Source organism: Sceloporus occidentalis, unplaced genomic scaffold (genome assembly GCF_023333645.1).
Source record: "Sceloporus occidentalis isolate IW3139 unplaced genomic scaffold, rSceOcc1.0.p SCAF_4, whole genome shotgun sequence".
Lineage (NCBI taxonomy): Eukaryota > Metazoa > Chordata > Lepidosauria > Squamata > Phrynosomatidae > Sceloporus > Sceloporus occidentalis.
Window position 1 is genome coordinate 2,139,778 of NW_028316984.1, and position 23,211 is coordinate 2,162,988.

At 41.1% G+C, this 23,211-nt stretch overlaps 2 protein-coding genes across 4 annotated transcripts; one reads left to right on the forward strand and one right to left on the reverse strand.

The window, feature by feature from the left end:
• Positions 1-212: 212 nt before the first annotated feature.
• LOC149313414 (SPRY domain-containing protein 7-like) lies at positions 213-14,853 on the reverse strand. The gene is made up of 5 exons (XM_089519065.1): positions 14,432-14,853; positions 10,021-10,137; positions 8,079-8,245; positions 3,670-3,772; positions 213-1,506 (listed from the first exon to the last, which is right to left on the reverse strand). Exons 1-5 carry the CDS (start codon positions 14,583-14,585, stop codon positions 1,409-1,411), a joined length of 639 nt encoding a protein of 212 aa, XP_089375191.1. The 5' UTR covers positions 14,586-14,853; the 3' UTR covers positions 213-1,408.
• Positions 14,854-15,786: 933 nt separating this feature from the next.
• LOC149313415 (E3 ubiquitin-protein ligase TRIM13-like) lies at positions 15,787-23,193 on the forward strand. 3 transcript variants are annotated; one of them, XM_089519068.1, is made up of 3 exons: positions 17,740-17,781; positions 17,815-17,870; positions 20,759-23,193. In XM_089519068.1, exon 3 carries the CDS (start codon positions 20,765-20,767, stop codon positions 21,989-21,991), a length of 1,227 nt encoding a protein of 408 aa, XP_089375194.1. In that variant the 5' UTR covers positions 17,740-17,781; positions 17,815-17,870; positions 20,759-20,764; the 3' UTR covers positions 21,992-23,193. The 3 variants fall into 3 exon arrangements, with proteins under 3 accessions (XP_089375195.1, XP_089375194.1, XP_089375193.1); XM_089519069.1 differs by lacking the exons at positions 17,740-17,781; positions 17,815-17,870 and adding an exon at positions 15,787-16,311; XM_089519067.1 differs by lacking the exon at positions 17,740-17,781 and having other exon boundaries at positions 17,803-17,870.
• The last annotated feature ends 18 nt before the right edge of the window (positions 23,194-23,211 follow it).

Here is a 23,211-nt window from a genome sequence, read left to right on the forward strand (position 1 = left end):
ATGGCCATCTGTCGGGGATGCTTTGATTTAAATATCCTGCATGGCAGGGGGTTGGACTGGATGGCCCTTGTGGTCTCTTTCAACTCTATGATTCTATGATTCTTCCAACTTTATGATTCTACTTTTCCTATAAAGTTTTGAAAGGGTGTTTATAAAAATAATGTAGTAAGTAGTTAGTATGCTAACTACACAGAGCATATGAAAGAAGCAAATTATTTTTGTAAGACTATATAATCTGATAAAATATTTTGCATATACATTAATATATATTAATAATGCATTTAAAAAAATATTATTCACTAATATCCATAAACCCATAAAACAACCAGATCTACAGCAAATAACAAAGAAAATGGAGAAACAAATATTTAACAGTTAGTGTGATGTGCTATATTGTAAAATTTAAAATGTTATACTTGTATTCTAATTAATTTTGAAGTGTCTCTTTCCTCAGAAGGAAACTGCTACTTTAATGTAGCAGGTCACATAGAGCATATTCTGGATATACAGTAATGCTGTTTTTACAAAATCTGTGCTATTTAATTTAATACAATCACAAATATATGAAGAAGAGCAACTTATACATGTTTAACAGGGAATTGTTTTTTTAAAATTATGGCCTGTTACAGACTGCCAAATAAAGTTGCTTCGGGTCTCTTTGGAGGTATGCAATTTAAATGATGCATGGGTCCTAAGAGTCCGGAGGTTGCACCAAAGCCACACTCCATTCCTAAGCACTGGAGTGCAGCTTTGGTGCAGCTTCCGGATTCTTAGGATGCATGCATCATTTAAACAGCATACCTCCAAAGAGACCCGAAGCAGCTTTATTTTGGCAGTCTGTAACAGGTCAATATGTCCCTAAGAACTCATCAGCGCTCAAAAGTAAACATATATCATAGCAACCATTTTCAGCTAGGGTTGACTTTTCTTTTTACAGTCAACAGTGTATCCCGATTTTAACGCAAGTGCTCTCAGCATTGAATTTTAAACAGGAATTGCAACAATTTTAAAAACGGAAAACAGCTACCAATATTGAAATTGTGATTTGCTATTTGAGACCTTTGTAATCCATGAAAACTTTGAGTAGTATCTCTGAATAGCAGCAAAGTTGGAACAACCAAGAGAGCTTACAGTTGTTGAAATATACCAATATGTATAGAACTATTATACAGTATAACATTAGAGCCTGGAGTCACTTAATACTGTCAGCTGTATCCCTTTACATCAAATACAAGTATTGTCCACATCACAAAACAATAGTTAAATCTAACATTTGGAACACACTTGGTAATGTGTTTTCTTCTAAAACATACACTTGTATGTATAGGTTTGTATTATGGGAATAATGTGAAGCTTTGAGAGGAGACATTCATTAAAGTACTAGTGAATAACTTCTCAGTGGAATCATTCAGAAAATCTGTTGTTCAAACAGTATTTTTTCAAACCCTGCTGGAGGTGTATGATAAAAGTCACTGAACTGGCAATCCAGAATGGCACTGTCATCAACTGTAAAAAAGAAGAAAACTGTGAGGAATGTGCATACATTTATAATTCACATTTATAGTTCAAATAACTTTTCATTTCAGTTGCAAAGTTGTATCGCTTGTTCAAACTTCTGTAATTTGACATAAAGACTGAAGATGTGCTGCTGGCCCTACAACTTTCATTGCATTCCCAGGAGACAGCCAAGGTGGAGGGGAAAGTGGAGTGATCTGCTAAGGAGAAGAGGAAGAAGGGACTGCTTTAAACTGGATCCCGGGCACCTATTCATTGGCTCCCGTCCAAGTATAAAGCTGCTGAAAGATGAAGCAGCCACCCACAGGCTCTCTAAGGGAAGCGCTGCTGAAGAGAGGAAAAAGCAGTGGCAGTGTGATCTGGGAAGCTTTTGAAGGTCCACAGGACCAATTGGTGCAGGGCTCGCATGTGGAGCCTGCCAAGGAGGGCTCTGAGGGGAGGATTATGGGATGGGAACTCACATGATCAACTTGCCTCTGGTGATTGTCTTTTACGTATCCCCCCTCACAATTCCTTCCAGACCATGTATTTTATTTATATCCTTCCTTTACACTGTGAGCTGCTTTGAATCCCCTGCTTTGAGCCTCCTCTGTCCCCAACGGCTATACAGCTATTTGCATCTGTGCCACCATTGGGGACAGCAGAGGGTTACCTGACTGTATTGTCTCGTGTATAAGTCAACCCAGGTTTTTTGGGGGTCAATTTTTGCAAGAAATTTTTCAACTTATACATGAGTATATCCTGTACTTTGTTTAGTATGATCAGTAGAGGAAAATGCCCCCATCTTAGAATACCCACTGCCTTTGGTCTACCTGAATATACAGAAAAACAGTAGGAACACAATAGCTATTGCCATTGATGGAGTGCTTTTTCAGTCCAGTAGTTAGGGAAAGGCTTTCTGCATATGCTCTTGTTGACTCTTGCTACAACTATTTCATGCTAAGACTTCACTACTATTTTATATTTTCCAAAGCTCAATCTTAACATCAAGAGAGTTCAAACACTGCCCTAGGAATCCCTAGATCAAATTACATTCTATAAGGAAGGAAGGACTCAGGCAAAAAAGTGATATACTATTAAAAACAAAGTAAAAGGTGAGAAAATAATTTTTAAAGATGGAGGATAGAATCATAGAATCGTAGAGACCACAAGGGTCATCCAGTCCAACCCCCTGCCATGAAGGAACTCTCAATCAAAGCATCCCTGACAGATGGCAATCCAGCCTCTGTTTAAAGACCTCTAAGCATGAAATAGAAGGAGGGCTTAATATGCATAAAAACAAGCAGAAAAGGACAAGTATAGTTGTACTGAGGTGATAACTAGATAGAAAACAGAAATGTTTAAAGTAAGAGGAGAAAATAGCCAGGTCATTTATATAGCAAAATATACACCATAGGAATAGAAAGCTACTTCAAACTCTCTTCAGCAAACCTAGTGCCAATGATGGGAGGCAAAAATTCTCAACTGGCCTCCTACAGTTCAGCACTCCTTTTAAAGAAAAATGTTACCTCTGGAATTACAAACTTTGTAATTTAAGAAAGCCTAAGCCAGACTTTACCCTAGTTGAAAGAGCACTGCAATAGTAATCAAAAATTTTGAACTGAAAACTAGAATATTTTGCAACTGGTCATTCCCAGTTTAATTCAATGGTTTGTTTACAAAGAAAACATTAACTAATCAGAGAAAGAATGTGGATATTCCCAAAATTAAAAGTGGCTGGTTGGCAGTAAAGTATTTACTTTAAAGTGAATAAATAATAAATAAATAAAATAAAGTGAATAAATAAATAATTTACTTTAAAGTAAAGTGAAGAAATAGACATTTGTTCCTATCAAACTTATGTCTACAGTCATTTGCTAAGATATAATAGTTTTTCTGTTCATAGGCAATTTATATGAAAGTTAAATTCAATTTCTAGTGCACTTCTATTAAAATATAAACATGTATTATACATATCACTTGATTCATTAATTTATTACATTTACTTTTAATCTTTTCTCCCAGAAGCTCGTGGTTAAAGGCAGCACACATGGTCCCTAATCCATTTTTGCACATGTTGACCACTCAGTGAGCTTCATAACTGAGTGGGAATTTAAATCTGGGTGAAATATCATACTCATTCTAATAAAGGAGACTTTGAATATCCCAACTTACCATATACCACAGGGAAGACAGTTCCTCTGATACCTGATGCTGGACAGTGCATATTTTTTCCATTTAAATAAACATTCAGTTCTACGTGGTCATATGTAATTCCCTGTAAGAAAAGGTGAAATATTTATAAAGCTCTCTGTGTCACTTTTAAATACAGTCCGCCCTCATTATACGCGGATTTGGTATATGCTGATTTGAGCATACACAGACTGAAATGAAGGAACTTTTTTTTACCTTCACTTGATGTCAGCGAGGCTGAGAAGCACTCTCACGGCAGGGGAGAGGCTTTGGGGAAGAGCTCTAGCACCAGGGAAGCATTCTCTCTTCCTCCTCCACAATGTGGCTCAGGAGAGGAAGTTGGTGCTGCTCCCAGGAAACAGGAAGAAGGGAGGCTTGGAGCTTGGAGCTTGCCTCTCCTTGAGTCCCTCGGCTTACTGAAATCCCCCACCTCCCTTCCCCATAGGAATCAATCCAAAAACAGAGTTTAAAGGAAGCAGAGGAGAGCCCAATAGGTCTCCATCTGGGGGGCCAGGGGTTGCTCTGCTATGGGGATGCCCTGCAATCAATCTCTCTCTCTCTGTCTCTCTCCCCATCCTCCTCCCTTCCCCATAGGAATCAATCCAAAAACGGAGTTTAAAGAAGCAGAGGAGAGCCCTATAGGTCTGCATCTGGGGGGCCAGGGGTTGCTCTGCTATGGGGATGCCCTGCAATCTCTCTCTCTCTCTCCATCCTCCTCCCTTCCCCATAGGAATCAATCCAAAAACGGAGTTTAAAGGAAGCAGAGGAGAGCTCTATGGGTTTCCATCTGGGGGGGGGGCAGGGGTTACTCTGCTATGGGGATGCCCTGCAATCTCTCTCTCTCTCTCTCTCTCTCTCTGCTATGGGGATGCCTACGTGGAAGGGAGGAGGATGGAGAGAGAGAGAGATTGCAAAGCAACCCCTGCCCTCCCCCCAGATGGAGACCCATAGAGCTCTCCTCTGTTTCCTTTAAACTCAGTTTTTGGATTGATTCCTATGGGGAAGGGAGCAGGATGGAGAGAGAGAGATTGCAGGGCATCCTCACAGCAGAGCAACCCCTGGCCCCCCAGATGGAGACCTAGTGGACTCTCCTCTACTTCCTTTAAACTCCGTTTTTGGATTGATTCCTAAGGGGAAAGGGGGTGGGGGATTTCAGTAAGCCGAGGGACTCAAGGAGAGGCAAGCTCCAAGCCTCCCTTCTTCCTGTTTCCTGGGAGCAGCGCCAACTTCCTTTCCCGAGCCACATTGTGGAGGAGGAAGAGAGAATGTTTCCCTGGTGCTAGAGCTCTTCCCCAAAGCCTCTCCCCTGCCGTGAGAGTGCTTCTTAGCCTCGCTGACATCAAGTGAAGGTAAATTTAAATGAGGACTTGAGTAAACGTGTTTTTTTTTAATACGCGGTGGATCCTGGAACCAAACCCCAGCATATAACGAGGGGCCACTGTAAAAATATTAAAATAAATAATTTATATATTGCACTTCAATGTGAAAGAAATTCTAGGTGGTTCCTCATATAGTACCAAAATACTATAAATTAATAACAGTATCAGATATTAAAACAGCCAGCAAAGCTAAAGCATCAATTTAAAAGAATGCGGGAAAATTTAAAAGTCTTTTGCTAGTTCAATAAGGATAACATAAGAAAATATGCTCTACTCAGGAACCCTCATGTAAGGTATCCCTTTTAATCACCATGCACCAGGCTATTCAGAGGAGAGCAAAATTTGCTGCAGGTTGCCTGAAGCAAGATTTATTTTTTAGCTGGGGGGAGCTTTGGAATGGTTGGGAGGGACCACACCACTAGGTGTTCATCCCATCTGAGGAGTTACCCAGTGCAGTCTGCAACCCCATAGTAACACCTTGTGTATATCTATTTAAAACAGAGACTTCCTCAATGTTACAAAGCCCCAGGATATGGGATTGCAGTTTTAATTGTCCAGTGCAAAAATGTTTTAGGAATGTTTAATATATAGCAAATTGAGTATTATGTAGCTCAAAGAATACAAGTTAGAAATAATCATAGAATCATAGAATTAGAAGAGACCGCATGGGCCATTCAGTCCAACCCCCTGCCATGCAGGAAATCCAAATCAAAGCATCCCCAGCAGATGGCCATCTAGCCTCTGCTTAAAGACCTCCAAGGAAGGAGACTCCACTACATTCCAAGGGAGTGTGTTCCACTGTCGAACAGCCCTTACTGTCAGGAAGTTCTTCCTAATGTTGAGGTGGAATCTCTTTTCCTGTAGCTTGCATCCATTGTTCCGAGTCCTGTTCTCTGGAGCAGCAGAAAACAAGCTTGCTCCCTCCTCAATATGACATCCTTTCAAATATTTAAACAGGGCTATCATATCACTTCTTAACCTTCTCTTCTCCAGGCTAAACATCCCTAGCTCCCTGAGTCGTTCCTCATAGGACATGGTTTCCAGACCTTTCACCATTTTAGTCGCCCTCCTTTGGACACGCTCCAGTTTCTCAATGTCCTTTTTGAATTGTGGTGCCCAGAACTGGACACAATATTCCAGGTGGGGCCTGACCAGAGCAGAATACAGTGGCACTATTACTTCTCTTGATCTAGACACTATACTTTTATTGATGCAGCCTAAAATTGCATTGGCCTTTTTAGCTGCCGCATCGCACTGTTGACTCATGTTCAACTTGTGGTCTACTTGGACTCCCAGATCCCTTTCACATGTAGTTTCATTCAGCCAGGTGTCCCCCATCCTATATCTGTGCATTTCATTTTGCCGCCCTAAGTGCAGTACCTTACATTTCTCTGTGTTGAATTTCATTTTGTTAGGTTTGGCCCAGCTTTCTAGTCTATTCAGATCATTTTGAATGTTGATCCTGTCCTCTGGAGTATTAGCTATTCCTCCTAATTTGGTGTCATCTGCAAATTTGATAAGTATGCTCCCAATTCTGTCATCCAGGTCATTGATAAAGATGTTGAATAACACTGGGCCCAGGACAGAGCCCTGTGGGACCCCACTGGTCACTTCTCTCCAGGATGAAAAAGAGCCATTGTTGAGCACCCTTTGGGTTCTGCCGGTCAACCAATTACCGATCCATGTAACAGTTACTTTGTCTAGCCCACATTTTACAAGCTTGTTTGCAAGAATGTCATGGGAAACCTTGTCAAAGGCCTTACTGAAATCAAGATATACTATATCCACAGCATTCCCTTCATCTACCAAGCTGGTAATTTTATCAAAGATAAAATAATGATAAAGATGCTTAGGGAACTGGGTATGTTTATCCTGGAAAAGAGAAGGTTAAGAGATGATATGATAGCCTTGTTTAAATACTTGAAGGGATATCATATTGAGGATGGAGCAACCTTGTTTTCTGCTGCTCCAGAGAATAGGACCCGGAACAATGGATGCAAGTTACAGGAAAAGTGATTCCACCTCAACATTAGGAGGAACTGTAAGAGCTTTTCGACAGTGGAACACACTCCCTCGAAGAGTGGTGGAGTCTCAGAGGCTGGATGGCCAAGTGTCAGGGATGCTTTGATTGTGAGTTCCTGCATGGCTGAATGGGGTTGTGCTGGATGGCCCTTGGGGTCTCTTCCAACTCTATGATTCTATGCTCATATTAATGGCTGTAGAGACATGCTGCCACCTCCTCAAAGGAAAAGGAAGAAAGAGCTGGTGGGGGCCAGGGTGGGAACTCCTGTGAGTGTGCAGCTGCTGTGTCTCTTCCTCTGATGAGTCACCTCCCTTTCCTGCTCACCCAGCAGTCATGGGTGGCAGCAGTGCTGGGTGGCAGGAGCAGCTCACCTCCACCATGACAGAGGCAGCCTGGCTGGTGGAAGGGGGTATGTGTAGCTCAAAGAATACACGTTAGAAATAATGATAAAGAAAGATGTTCATATTAGTGGGTATACTTGCTTCCATCTGCCTAGGTGGAGTGGGGCTGGTGCCATTTCTTTTTTGTAATATATCCAAAGTGAGCAGGATTGGTAAAGGCTGCAATGTGACAATATGACTATACAGTATTTGAAATGCAACAGCAAATGCAGAGATGCTGTATGCTTTATGCCAAGCTTGGAAGACTAATGGAGAGAGTAAAAAATTCTAAAAGCTGGTATCATTTCAACACTTTGGGACCTCCTAGACCTTTAAGAGGGAACCTTTGCCTTTTATATAGCTGTCCCACTTGATGCACTAATGATTTACATGTTGTTGCTCCTGCTTAGACAGCTTGGCACCCTCAGGTCCTAGGCTGATTTTCTGCATGCAAGTTGGCTACTGGATTCTCCTAATAAAAGGAAGAGCACTTCCAGCTTCAGTAAAGTCTGCTGAAGCTCACATCTACTTTTAAATTAGCTATGGCTTGAAGGCTGCAATACCAATTCTTGTTCTGATTTCCCATAAGCAATACTGAAAGCAACTCACCACAACATCACCCTCCTGTGGAAGATTGTTTGCTGGCAACCTATTCTTTTCTTCATTGTTGTAGTAAAGAGAACCATCATGTCTCAGTACTAGACTATTCACATCACGCCCAAGGGGGATCTGATTCAGGTTGACCTTATGAGTTGCAACTCCAATGCCCCAGATTCCTGAGAACAAAGTAGGGGAGGCAGAAGAAATGGAATGGTATAGCTGTGACAGAGCAGTCAAGAGATAAACTCCAAGGGTACATAACTTGGGCTGCAATCCTAAATACACCGTAAAATTTACTTCCACGCAATAAAACTCTGTGTGTGTGCACATGCATATGTATAAAAACCAGGGATAAGAACTCTTTAAAAAAAAACACACCTTGCTGGTTTCACTTAGTGGTCGTCTGCACAGGCCAAATGGCCTGGGTTCCCTCCAGCCTTGAGTTGTCTAGTAGTTAAAGATTGTTATGGGGAGGTTTGTATTTATTTTGTAATTATTTGATGGCTATATACATACATTACTAGGTTGCTAAACTCAGCTGTATGGATGTGAGAGAATGCCAGCCTCTGAGCTCCAGTCCTTATTTATACAATGGAAGTAATTTGTACAGAAAAATTTAGCAGGAGAATCCTTTCTTCTAAGCATGCATATACATAACCGTATTAGTTACAGGTGGCAACTATAGTAAAATAATCATATTAATTTACTCCATCAAAAAAGAAATGTGCATATGTATGTAGATCAAACGTAGAGGTGATATTCACAACTACATATGCAAACTGAAACTATGGCCTGTTACAGACTACCAAAATAAAGCTGCTTGGGGTCTCTTTGGAGGTATGCTATTTAAATGATGCATGGGTCCTAAGAGTCCGGAGTTCACGCCAAAGCCACACTCCATTCCTAAGCACTGGAGTGCAGGTTTGGTGCAGCTTCTGGATTCTTAGGATGCATGCATCATTTAAACAGCATACCTCCAAAGAGACCCAAAGCAACTTTATTTTGGCAGTCTGTAACAGGCCAACGTCAACCAGTTCTAGAGATGGGCTTAATCAGTTATCAAATCTTTACTGATGCTTGCAGCTGAATTAAATTAGAAGAGAGAACTCTTACCTGACATCAATAAATTCAAAATTATTACTTTTACATACGTCTGGGTTTTAAAGTGAAGCCATTAAAAACCAGTATTAACTCCAAACAAATTAGTCTTAGTAGGACCCCTGGGGGGAGGGTGCAAAAGTTGCTCGGGGGGGGAGGGGAGCAGTGCAACACTTGATCCCTCTTCCTCTTCTCACACTTTTTTGTGTATCATTTACGCATGCATTGAATTAAATATTGAATTTATTTAAATAAAACTGTTCTAATTTGAACAATGTTATTTCCTTATAAAAGGTAAAAATATAAATACTCATGAATGTGCGAGTGAAAATATGCACACTAAATAAGCAAAGTATTTCTATTCATATATACATCAAGTAGGGTGGCACAATGTCTGCAGGTAGATGTAAAGGGGAGTCCAAGGGTAAAAAGTTTGAGTACCACTGGTCTTGACATTTGAAAAACAAGTTAATTCCAACAGTGTACAACTGACTTACAATATCCTTTTTCCTTTAATGGAAGGGCCTATTCTGCCTAGGGAAGTCACTGCATCCAAGAGACAGATCCCACTGGCAAAAGTGGGAAGGCAAACCTTGCCAGTTCTTGCTTTTCTTCACAACCACGTTTGCTCCCTAAAATCTGCCCTGGGGGAATTGCAATTTTGTAGGGCACAAGAGACTGGGGAAGGGATTGACAAAAAATATCTCTTTCTTTTTTGCTGATGAGACATCCTCTGAGCCGAACCTGATCAAGGGAATTCACTTCACAGCTAAGTGATGTCTACATCCAATCCAGAATCTAACAGGAAGAAAACATGATTAATTTTTGGAAAATGTTGTTTGTTTTTACTAACCTGTAGACTGGATTTTAAACTCAAAGTAACTCTTGTTCTGATGCAAAGGGGCATTGGCTAAGCAGCCTCCTGTACCACATACTCGTCGTCCATTTTTCACAATGACAACATCTGTGCCTGCAAGATTGAAAACATAGAAATCATGTTGAATTTACATTCAAAACTCACAACATGGTTCTGTGCAAGTATATTTGGAAGTAAGTTCCACTGAATTCCATAGAATTTACTCTCATGTAAGTGTAGCTTTGCAGCATAATCCTATTCAGATTTATTCAAAAATAAGTCCTACTATGACCTCAGGTAAATTGTTTAGTATTATAAAAGTCTACAATCATAGCTCGTGCATGCATTCACATCCAATGATGCAATGACTTAACATTCATGAGCTGTTCACTGGTAAACACAGGTTCTTTCACTTCCACTTTGCTGCTTCTCTTCCTGCCAGCAGCAATGGCTAAATTAACCAGAAAAAGAAAGTTTATTGTGTTGTCTGAACTGGAGCTCGTGGTGTTTTTGCTCCCAAAATATAAAATAAGAACAAATCCTAGCTTATGATTCTAGCTTGTGTGGGGAATAAGCCAGGTACTTGGATATGAATTACATGGTTAATCTTTTTCTTTCCTGGTTAGTTCAGCCACTGCTACCAACAGGATGGACCTAGCTAGAGCAAATGCACTATGAAAATCGGATGGTTTTCTGGTTTAGCACTGTCTTTCAAAGTTTGGTGCAATTAAGGAATTCAGAGAGATACCAAGCAGTTTCAGTATTATTAGAAGTTACTGGCCTAGGATTGCTACTGGAATGGCAGACCTGAAATTTTAAAGATAGTGGTACTAAAAGTACATCCCAAAGAACAAGAAGATGGAACTGCCAAAGGAATCATCACTCTTGGCAATTGTATGATATCCCTTGTGAGCTATTTGTTATTTGTTTTCCTTCTTCTTTCCTGTAGTTCTCAAGGGAGTTTCACATGCAACTCAAAACTTTCAGAATTCTTCACCTAACTTGAATGTCTGCAACCTGCTCCTCTCATATTTCATGTTAAGACCATGCAGACATCCTGACCCTTACATAATCATTGTTTGCTTAATTTAGGGGCAGTACAGATGCGCCGCAAAAAAAGAGCTGCCTGTAGACCTAGAAGCAGTGCCCCAATGCCATGACGCCACTTCCTTCTAGTGACGTCTGGTTGCTGTATGGCGGCATCATGGCGGCCTTTGTATGGATGGGAGGCCGCCACAATGCCGGCGTCCATACATACTAGGGTTCAGGAGCATGAGGTTGCTATGCACTCCAGAACCCTAGTATCAGCGGCACCACACTGCTTTTGGCTCGTATGTACCGGGCTTTATACATTGTTTTATTTCACAAGACTCAGAATTGGTTACCATCCTACTGGGCATTTAGAAAAGGCTTGGATTTGAATCATGTGTGTAAGGGTCAGGATCAATGCAAAGGTGAACCCCTGGTTGCATCAACTCACCTAAAGGCATATACACACACTCAGTTTACACACTGAAGTAATTAGGTAGGTCTGCAGGGTATGTTTTGGGAAGCCTCGCTTACGAAGGGATACAACTTTAAAAATTGGGTCTTCAGCACATGGTTGTGTGGAAATATGCCATAATCACTAAGGACCTTGGAAAAACAGTTAATGGTGCTCATCAATCTGGAAAGGGTTACAAAACTATTTTTAGAGATCTAAAGCCCTATCAACCCACCGTGAGAACAGGCAAGTCTATTAATGGGTCTGCAGACCACTCTCACCTTGGCTAACATAAGCATCAAAGACTCAACAAGCAGGAAAAGTCTGAACAAGAATGGTGTACATGGAAACATAGCCAGAAACCACTACTCCATAAAAACAAAATTGCTGTCTGAAATTTAGCAAATGTCACACAGATGATTCTCAAGACATCTGGAATAATGTTCTCCACACAGGAGGCAAAGCTAGAACTTTTTGGATTTGATGGGAAGCACTATGTTTGGAGGGAAAAACAAATTCTGAATTTGAACATAGGGACGTCATCCCAACCACCAAGCAAGGAGATGGAAAATTGGGCTTGCTTTGCTGTCTTAAGACCCCTGGACAACTTGCCATCACAGACACAACCACGAAGGTTGTTCTAGAGAGGGATATCAGGCCACCCATCCAAGAAAGAAAGCTGAACTAAAAGTGGGTCATGCAACCTACCAATGATGCTAAAGATATAAGCAGTGGAAGAAGAAATTCCATATTTTTAGAATGGCCTAACCCAAGTCTGGGTCTAACCCTATCAAAAGGGCACTGGGCAGCTTCATTACTAACCTGAAGCAAGATTTTCACTGCAAGGACGCTCTAAATGTTACTGAGATGAAGTGATTTTATAAGCAGAAATGGGCAACATTCCCCAAAACCAATGTAAGAGACTGACCAAAAGTTACAGGAAACACTTACTTCAAGTCCTTGCTGTACAAGGGGTACCACGAAGTACATAATCACACACTTTGTCACAGACAGATGAATCAGTTGTGGATAAATAAATGCCACAAATGTAGCATGTTTGGGTATAATATGTTTAATTGGAGTTATTTATTGCTTGTTTCTCTAGGTTGTGGAGGCAGACCATGTTCCAAAATATTTGACGCTGGGAATATGTGATCATAAGGGGTTCACAGGCTTTTTTTCACTATCATTTCAGTCAGAGGCCTGTCATTCCAGTCCCAGGAACTGCCTTTCCTTCTTAGGGAGGGGAGAATGGGTTGGCCCAATCCAGGCCTAGAATGACAGTCTGCCCCCAGGGCTTGCTGTGCCAGTCAAGCAACCCTCCTACTCCATGTCAACACCCACCATAGGTATCACTAACCTTTGAGACTAACTTGTCAGCTTAGGCTTGTTGTTGTTGTCGTGTGCCTCCAAGTCATTTGATTTATAGTGACCCAGGCCAAACCTATCACAGGATTTTCTTGGCAAGATTTGTTAAGAGGGAGTTTGCCACTGCCATCCTCTGGGGCTGTTAGTGTGACTATCCAAACTCACCCAATGGGTTTTTTAATGCTCCAGTAGAGAATTGAGCCCTGATCATCACCAGAACTGTAGTCCAATGCTCAAACCACTATGCCAGGCTGGCTCCTTTCAGCCTCAAAGGTGCAACAAGACCTCTTTGCATACTGCTTTGATCTGTCCTTTGCTATGATTTTGTTCTTTCGTAGTGGCTCACTCAACAGACTTCTATTAAAGCAGCCATCAGATTTCAAAACAATAACGACTTCTGCACAGGAGGAATTCCTGAATGTCCCCCATTCTAAGCCTGGCTTAGAAGTATGAATTTCATATTTCTATGGGCCAAACGCACTGCAGAAAAAACTCAGTCTGAGACTGCTTTAACTTCCCTGTTTCAGTGTTAGGGAATCCTGGGAACTGTAGTTTCTTGTGGCTTCAAAGTTCTTTCTGACAGGGTGCTAAATGCTTCACAAACACTACAGTTCCTAGGATTCCCCAGCATTGAGCCAGGGTAGTTAAAGCAGTCTAAAACTGGGTTATTTCTGCAATGGGTCTTTATAGCTTTGTCTTCTGCCCAGGAGGAATTCCAGAATGTCCTCCATTTTGAGCCTGACTAAGGAGGATGAATGTAATATCTCTGTGAGAGTTTTTAACTTTTACTTTGTCCAGAAGGAATTCTAACAGGTCCTCCATTTTGAGCCTGACTAAGGAACATGAATTTAACATTTTTAGCTTTGACTTCTTCCAGTAGGCCCTCCATTTTGAGTCTGCTATGGTGCATGAATTTAACATTTCTAAGAGTGTTTATAGCTTTCACTTCTTCCCAGGAGGGATTCCAACATGCCCTCCATTTTGAGGCTGACTAAGGAGCATGGATTTGATATTTCCAAGAGTGTTTTGATCCTTGACTTTACTCAGGAGGGATTCCAACATGCCCTCCATTTTGAGGCTGACTAAGGAGCATGACTTTAATCTTTCTAAGCCTTGACATCTGGCCAGGAGGAATTCTAAAGTGTCCTCCATTTTGAGCATGAATGTAATATTCCTAAGAGCTTTGACATCTGCCCAGGACTGGAGGGATTCCATTAGGCCCTCCATTTTGAGCCGGAATATAATCTTTCTAAGAATGTCTTGAGCCTTGACTTCTGCCCAAGAGGAATCCCAACAGCTCCTCCATTTTTGGACCTGATTTAGAAGCATTAATTTAACATTCCTATGAGTGTTTCTAGCTCTGACTTCAGCCCAGGAGGAATTCTAAAGCATCCTCCATTTTGAGACTGACTCAGGAGGGTGAATTTAGTATTTCTAAGAGCGTTTTTAAGCTTCCCTTTGGCCCTGCCCTGTGGCAGGGACTCCTCGGGAGGAGAGAGAGAGAGAGAGAAGGGGGCATCTTATCTCTCTTCCCTCTCCGCACTGAGGGAGCCTTACCCATGCGCTGGGTGTCCAGGAGGACGGAGGGCATCTCCTTCAGGGGGATGTGGCCGCTGCCTCCCTCCCCGCAGCACGCCCAACGCAGGCAGCACCACAACGAAGGCCCCGACGCCCCCGTCGCCGCGGTCGCAGTTGAAGCCGACGCCGCCATGGCTGCTCCTCCGTCGCCTTCCGCCTCCTCGTTCGCTCTCCGCCCCTCAGGCCCAAGGCCCTCCTGCCCTGCCCAGGGAGACCTTATTGCACTCTTCACATGCTCAGTGGAAGGAAAAAACAAACCCTCCTAGTTTTATAGGTCCCCCCCCCCACACTTCTCAAAACAATCCTATTCAAACCCAGGGTGACTGGGGATGCATCTACATTGGAGAAATAACCCGGTTTGGGAGCGCTTTAACTTGTTGTCAGGCTCTTTGCTATGGAATTCTAGGAGTTGGAGTTTGTTGTGGGGCCCACAACAAACTAACTCCCAGAATTCCATAGCCTTGATCTTGTAGCTCCTTATCTTATTTTGGGCAATTATCCTTGTTATATTTATATACAAGTGTATGTGCATACAAGTATATACACACACACACACCTCTCTACAAACACATAAGTTTATTTTAGTATACTGTTCTGTATGTTTTTAACTGTATGGTGGGTTTTTTTTAATGTTGTAAGCTGCCCTGAGTACCAGCCTTGACAGAAGTTCAGGATATAAATATAATAATAATAACAACAATAATACACACACACACATATATATATATGCGTTTATTGGGTAAAAATTCTTTTCTCCTTTTAGTACAATACTTTCTTTGTTACCCCTCTTCTTCTTTGTTAGTCTTGATTTCACCTTCATTATACTGATATTTTTAATTGTCCATCCCATTAATAACCTTAATTTTGGCTCAATTTTTCTTTTTCCCCCGTGTGTGTGTATATATATATCACATATACATATATAATGTTAATACACACACGCACACACACACACATATATATGGTTAATATATATATGTTTTTAAATTGTATTAATAATAATATTTATTTATTTATTTATTATTTTATTTTTGTATTGTTTTATACTTGTTGTTTGCTGCCTAGAGTCCCTATATTGGGAGAAAGGTGGGGTATAAAATAATAATAATTGTAGTTTATTTCTTTTTCTATTATTTATTTATTTCCCAAATAAAACAAAATTTCATGTCCAATGTTGCCTTGTTTACACAACCCTACATCTCTAATTCAATCCTATTCTTTTCTTCAAACCTCTGTAACTCAAACCTTTAGTATGTGCAATACAATTCATACCAACATATATTATTATTATTATTATTATTATTACGCTTTATTTATATAGTGCTGTAGATTTGAACAGCGCTGTATATACAAACAATAAAATATTGCCTTACAGCAGCGATTCTCAACCTGTGGGTTACGATCCCTTGGAGGTTGAGCAACCCTTTCACAGGGGTCACCTAAGACCATCGGAAAACATATTTCCAATGGTAGCAATGAAAATAATGTTATGGTTGGGGGTCACCACAACATGAGGAACTGTATTAAAGGGTCGCGGCATTAGGAAGGTTGGGAACCACTGCCTTACAGCAAGCAAAGCTGCTAAAAGCCTAAGTTAATTGTTTTTGCTCTTTCCTTGTAGCTTATCTAATACACATGGTTTGAATGTTTATACATATTCCTCTTCCAGTTATTTCTGTTGATGCCACTTTTTCCTTTATTTTTCTCTCTGTGTATATATTCTCAACTGTCTGTCTATATCTCTGTCTCTTATGTCTCATTATGTAGAGAGATCTTTGAGACTAACTGAAAGAAAGAAGTTGGCAGCTTGAGCTTTTTAAGTCTACTTCCTCAGATGCATTGGATGGAGTGGAAGCCAGGTACTACTATTAGCATGTTTTCTCTAGGAATATCTAAGTCCTCCAGCGAAACTCTATGGTCAACTTTAACAAAAAGTTGCACTGAAGGACCTGGAGATTCCTAGAGAGGATACTCTACTAAGCATTTGTAGGTCCTTCAGCACAATTCTGTGGTCAATGTCTGGCAGATGTTGACCACAGAGTTGCACTGAAAGACCTAGAGATTCCTAAAGAGGTGTTATCTCAGGTAAAACATAGTACTCATCCCTCCACATTCACTGGGGTTAGGGGCACAAGACCCCAGTGAAAGTGGAAATACCACAAAAACTATATTGGGAGAATGGTGGGATATAACATAATAATAATTTTAGTTTATTTCTTTTTCTATTATTTTATTTATTTTCCAAATAGAACAAAATTTCACATCCAATGCTCTTATAGCACTGTTATTCCACTTTAACTGCTCTGACTGTTGCATTCTGGGGATTGTAGTTCAGAGGCCTAAGTGCTGTCTGGCTGAATATTCTAAATCAGTGGTCCCCAAACTGTGCCCTTTAACAGCTTTTGGACTTCAGCTCCCAGAAGCCTCAGCCACGTTGGCCAACAGCCTGGGATTCTGGGAGGTGAAGTCCAAAATCCCTTAAAGGGCACAGTTAGTGGACCATTGTAGCCCCTTTGAGACTGAGTGAAAGAAAGAAGGTGGTAACATTTGTAGACTTAAGCCTACTTCCCTCAGATGCATTTGGTGAGGAATACATCTGAGGAAGTGGACTGAAGTCTAGGAAAGCTCCTGCTGCCACCTTTTTTCAGTGGGTCTCAAAGGGCCTCAAGGTCTCTCCACATACTGATTCTACAGGCTAACACAGCTATATCTTTTAATAATAATAATAATAATAATAATAATAATATGCATCTGAGAAAGGAGACTGAAGCCTAGGAAAGCTCCTGCTGCCAACTTCTTGCTTTCAGTTACTCTCAAAGGGGCTGCAAGAGCTCTCCATATGCCCTGGGACTCTGGGAGGTGAAGTCCAAATCCCTTCCAGAGCACACCTAGGGGAGCACTTGTGTTTAAGTCCCGAAATCTGAGGCTTACTGAAGGAGAGAAATTGGCAGCATGAGCTTTAGTTATTAGACTTCCCTCCCCAGACTGCAAACCCCAGAGTGCAACAGGAGGCAGCCAGAGATGGAGTAGCAGAAGCAGTGGAAGCTGTTGAGAGCCTGTGGTTTTCTGAGGCGGAGGAAGGACGGAAGGAAGGGGAGGAGGCCCAGGGCGGGGACTACAACAGGCAACCACTGCCCCTTCCCTTTCCCTTTCCCTTTCCCTCAGCCAGGTGAGGGCTGAGGCCTCCAAAGCGGGGCTTTGCTGTGGGGCCGCCGGAGGGAAGGAGGAGGCTGCCCTGAGGGAGACCCCCTTTGCAACACAGCCCTCCATTTTCTCCTCAAGGAAGGAAGGCCCCAGAGTTGAAGCCTAGAGAAGCAAAAGGGAGGGTTTGCTGCTGCTGCTGCTGCTGCTGCTGCTGCTGCTGCTGCTGCTGTTCTTCTTTGAGCGTTTAAGGCCATGCCCTGGAGCAAACCTGAAGGTACTTCCTGTCTTATTCTCAGCCACGAAGGAGGCTCTCTTGATGATCTCAGTGATAAAAGGAGCCAGGGGATCCCAAAGGTATAGAGTAAGCAGAGAGAGACTGCATATACCTTCATAGGGTCAACCCCATAAAAAGGCACAGAAAATAGATATAATACAGGGTTGTACAAGCATTTTCCAAGCTGCACCTGACAGGGAGGGAGGCAGGGGAGCTTGGAAAGCTTTTGCCATCCTGTATTTTTGGTGCCTTTATGAAAGGTTATGCAAGAAAGCAAAGACATAGCCGTGTGAGTCTGTAGGGAGATCTTGTAGCACCTTTCAGACTCAAAGAGAGAAGTTGGCAGCATTAGCTTCCTAGCCTTCAGTCTACTTCCTCAGATGCATCTTATTATTATTATTCTTCAAAGATATAGCTGTGTTAGTCTGTGGAATCAGTCTGTAGAGAGATCTTGCAGCCCCTTTGAGACTCGCTGGAAGAAAGAAAGTTGGCAACATGAGCTTTCATAGACTAAAGTCTGCTTCCTCAGATGCATTTGGTTGAGTGGAAACTGGGGACACACATATATATGCCATTGGTATGTGACAATATCAATTCAAATTAAAAATCCGTTGTGCCCTTTGCTACTTCATTTCCATACACAAAGGATTTTAAATTGACATTCTCACATACCAATAGCGTATATACAGTCAGCCTTCCTTATCCATGGATTTTTTATCCACAGATTTAAGCATCAGTTGCTTGAAAATATTCCAAAAAGTTCTAAATTCCAAATAGCAAACCTTGATTTTCAATTTTATATAAGGAATACCATTTCACTATGCCACTGTTTTTAATGGGACTTGAGCATCCACAGGTTTTGTTATCCACAGAGGTCCTGGAACCAAACCCCGGCGGATGCCAAGGGCCCACTGTATGTCTGTCCCTGGCTTTCCACTCCACCAAATGCATCTGAGGAAGTACATTTTGATCTAGAAAAACTCATGCTGCCAATGTCTTTCTTTCAATTAGTCTCAAAGGGGCTACAAGATCTCTCTACATACTTAGGTAAGAAAGCTTAGGGAGGGAAGACTAAGCAAAGGAATTGTTTGTTTAGACTTTTGTTTTTAGGAGTTTTTTTAAGGAGAAAAATTAGGGAAGGGGGGGCCCTCAAAGGGTTTTCAAAATAATTGCAGTACCGATTTTGGGAAGAGTTAGGCAGTGGTTCCCAAACTTTGGTATTCCAGAGGTTTTGGACTCCAGGTCCCAGACCTCTTGACTGTTGGCCAAGCTGGCTGGGCCTTCTGGGAACTGAAGTCCAAAACAGCTGGACGACCATAGTTTGGGAATCACTGAGTTAGAGGAAAAGAAGAGAAAAGAGAGAAGAAAGGAAAGGGTGGTGGAGAAACAAGAGGAAATACAGGATATAAAGCAGAAGGTATTCTATAAAATAATTAAAAACAACCAGCATGAATATGGAGTGTATTTTTGGTAAAGGTTCTGGGAGCAAGTTTATTTACTTTGGTGTTAGTTTTATGTTGTACTATGTAACTGTGTTTATATGTCTTTGTTTTAATTTATTGGTTTTATTTATTCTTTCTTTATACTTTTATTGTGTGTGTGCATCTGTAGTAAAAAGAATAGTTTAAAAAAGAAAGCTTGAATTATGTATTCTGTGCATGTTGGTTGCCCTATAAAGACATCACTATTTTGTGGATTTGAGATGTTATTGTACTTTGCTATATGGCCAACACAGCTACCCTTGAATATGTGTGCAGGGAACATAAACGAATGGTTAATTTTAGGACTTACATTTTTGGAGTTTAAGGAAGGAAATTAGGAAAAGGCGGGGGGGGGGGCTCAAAGGGTTTTCAAAATAATTACATTACCACTTTTGGGAGGAAGCAGGGTCTGGTTCAGTATCAGTGTTAATGCTGTTGCAATGGCTAACTAGTAATTTCTGGAAGGAGTACTGTACTAGTAAAAATTAACATGGTCCACATTCTGGTTAGCAGTAGAGTTCTATTAACTCCCAGTTTTATTAAATGGAAATAGTAGTACCTCCATGCTTCTTAGATGCTGCTGTTCTCTGGCAAAGACAGAAAACCACTGGTGACTTGTCCCTTGCATCCATCCTTTGTCTCTTCTCTTAGGCCTTACCTCTAAAAGGAGCTGGGGCAAAATTATAGATGTGCAACTGTTGCTTGGAAAATGCTCTACAGAAAGAAGGTGGCTCATTTTGATTTTCTGGAAGATAAAACTTCGGGCCTGAACAGACAGAACAAAATAAAGCTCTTTTGAGTCACTTTGCAGGTATGCTGTTTAAATGCTGCATGCATCCTAAGAGGCTAGAAGCCGCACCAAATCCACACTCCAGTCCTAAGGACTAGAGTGCAGCTTTGGGGCAGTTTCTGGCCTCTTAAGATGCCTGTGTCATTTAAACAGCATACCTCCAAAGTGACCCGAAGCAGCTTTATTTTGGCCTGTCTGTTCGGGCCCTTCATTATATTTTCTGCTCTTCTTCTGCCTCTTTAAAAGCTCAAGGGAAGGTGGTGGCAAGACAAAATGTGGAGAAGAAAAGGAAAATTTTGTCTTCTTCCTTTCCAGCCTGTTTTACTGTAGGGAGTATTTGGGCAAGGAGTTCCTCTGTTCCAGTATGCCAAAAGGCAGCTGATAAAAAAGCTCAGTACTTTGTGTGTATGTGTGCATGCTGCTGTCGGTGTAAATTTGGATGTGGTAAAATTCTTAAACCTGTATACATAATAATGAATATCTCTTATGATATATAGTTTCTAAACATTGTCTTGCTTTAGCTGAAATCTGTGTAATTTGTAGAACTAGAGGAAAAATATTTCTTGGTCTATTATAATGTTTATAGTTCTCTAAACTATGTTCTTCTTTTATTATAGACTGCAATGGAGCTCCTTGAAGAAGACCTTACATGCCCCATTTGTTGTAGTTTGTTTGATGATCCACGGGCACTACCCTGTTCACATAACTTCTGTAAGAAATGTTTGGAAGGGATCTTGGAGGGAAATGCCCGGAACGTAATTTGGAGACAGTGTCCTTTCAAATGTCCTACGTGCCGGAAGGAAACGATTGTTACAGGAGTTAATAATCTCCAAGTCAACTATTCTCTAAAAGGTATTGTGGAGAAGTATAACAAGATTAAGGTAGCCACAAAAATGCCTTTGTGTAAAGTGCACAGTGGCCAGCCTCTCAACATTTTTTGTCAGACAGACACACAGTTGATATGTGGCATTTGTGCAACTCGAGGAGATCATATAAGGCATGTGTTCTGCTCCATCGAAGATGCTTACTTTCAGGAAAAACATGCTTTTGAGACATTGTTCCAAGGGTTTGAAACTTGGCGTTGTGGGGATGCACTTTCTCGACTGGACACTCTGGAAACTAGCAAGCGGAAAGCCCTGCAGATGTTGACAAAAGACTATGACAGAGTAAAAGATTTTTTTGAGAAATTACAGTATACACTGGAACAAAAAAAGAATGAGATACTTTCAGACTTTGAGACAATGAAACTTGCAGTTATGCAAGCGTATGACCCAGAAATCAATAAACTGAACACAATTATACGAGAACAACGAACAGCATTTAACATTGCTGAAGCTTCTAAGGATGTGTCTGAACCCATTGTATTTCTGCAGCAGATGCAGGAATTTCGAGAGAAAATCAAGGTGATCAAGGAAACTAGATTACCTTGTCTTACTGTAGACATCAACTCTACAATTAAAGGCTTTGATACTAGCCACTGGGAACAATTTAAGTTAGCAGATGTGGACAAACTTTCTTTACCTCAGGAGAAAAGTAGTGTTAAAGGGGTAATTTCTCTCTTCTCACTCAGATTTATTGTGACAGCTTTGCTTTGCTCACTTATCCTTGGTGGTACAATGCAGATGTGCTTTATGGATTTTATTGTTGATACTCTTCAGTGCTGGAAAACTCTTGTTTTTACATTAGGCTCAGGTTATCTGCCAGATACAGCAGAAATGGCAGGCCATGCTGTCTTCTACTGGGAGAAAGTGAAAGACAGTGCTGCTGTTCTTAGTGAAATATGTGTAAACTATATCCTTATGATGCTGGATAATGTTGCTCAATTTGTGTTCAAATACAAACTTTTGTAACTGCCACCAGTATATAAGACCTGTATGTTCAAAGTGATTGCTTTAGTGATCATGTATTCTTCCGATGTTGGAATGCAACTTCCACAGTATGTAATCCTTCATAATTGATTGTACTGGCTAGAGTTGATGGGATTATGATCAAATGGATTACGGAGGGAACAACTCCTGCCCTAGAGTTTAAAAAAAACCTCATCGGAGAATATTGGTAAACATTTGAAGATTTTGAAAATAATTTTAAAATAAATTCTTGTATTGATAATGTCCCCATATCCGTGGTTCACATATAAGAAGTATTTTGCTTACATTATTTTTGAAATAAGATAATAGGCTGTGGAGGTTGCAGTTTTCCCACCCTAATCTAAAGCCAAGGAAGCTGTTCTCTATTAGTAATGGACTGGATGATAATGAACAAGTTGAAGCTCACACCAGACAAAAAAAAGAGAACCTGGTGGTTGGAATGGATATCCGAAATAAGCATCTAACGTGCAGTATAGAATTACCTCATGTTTTTGGTTAAACCCAGAAGTGCAGAGGTGAGTGCTCCCAAACTGTGCTCATTTCTGGAAATGGCTAATTGTGGAAATGCATGCTTTCATTACATCCCATTTTGATTATTGCAATGCACTCTACATGTGATTCTATTGGGGGGGGGGAAGTGCTTAGAAAATTCAGCTGGTCCAGCATATTGCAGCTAGACAATTAACTTAGGGCTGTTGTGGGGAGCATGGAGCTTCTTTGTTATGACAATCCTAGAGGCTATTCAATGTGCTAGTTACAACTTGGACAACCCTATCTGAATGGTTCCAGGAAGTCTGAGGACAGCATTCCCCCACATGCCTGGGATTTGAGATTTTGGGAGGATGACTTGTCCTGCTTCTTTCAGAAGTACATTTGGAGGGGATGTGAAAGGGGCTTTTGCAGTAGTTGTTCACAGGCTGTAAAGACCCTGGTGAAGGTAGCTCATTGGTCCCCTCCCTGTTGTCTTTCAACAGGCAAAGACCTTTCTTTTCAGGCCTTTGGCAATTAAGCTGAGTTGCTGCATAAAGGGCTTTCAATAAGGTGTGTGCTCTCTCCCCCCCCCCCCCCTTTTACTTTTTAAAAGCTGTGTTTTAATCTGTTTTAATGGAGTTGGTTTGCTTTCATTATTTTCAGCGATCTTGCCGTGTTTGTGTGTAAATCTAGTGAATAAAGAATAAACAACAGATTATTTTTTAGAAAGA

Bases quoted from the DNA above. Each gene is read 5' to 3' on its own strand.
- LOC149313414 (XM_089519065.1), bottom strand. From the start codon at position 14,585: ATGGCGGCGTCGGCTTCAACTGCGACCGCGGCGACGGGGGCGTCGGGG. The intron at 8,246-10,020 runs GTTAGTAAAAAC...CTTTGTTCTCAG, and splicing joins GTTTAAAATCCAGTCTACAG to GAATCTGGGGCATTGGAGTT. The intron at 1,507-3,669 runs GTAAGTTGGGAT...TCTTTTTTACAG, and splicing joins TGTCTTCCCTGTGGTATATG to TTGATGACAGTGCCATTCTG.
- LOC149313415 (XM_089519069.1), top strand. From the start codon at position 20,765: ATGGAGCTCCTTGAAGAAGACCTTACATGCCCCATTTGTTGTAGTTTG.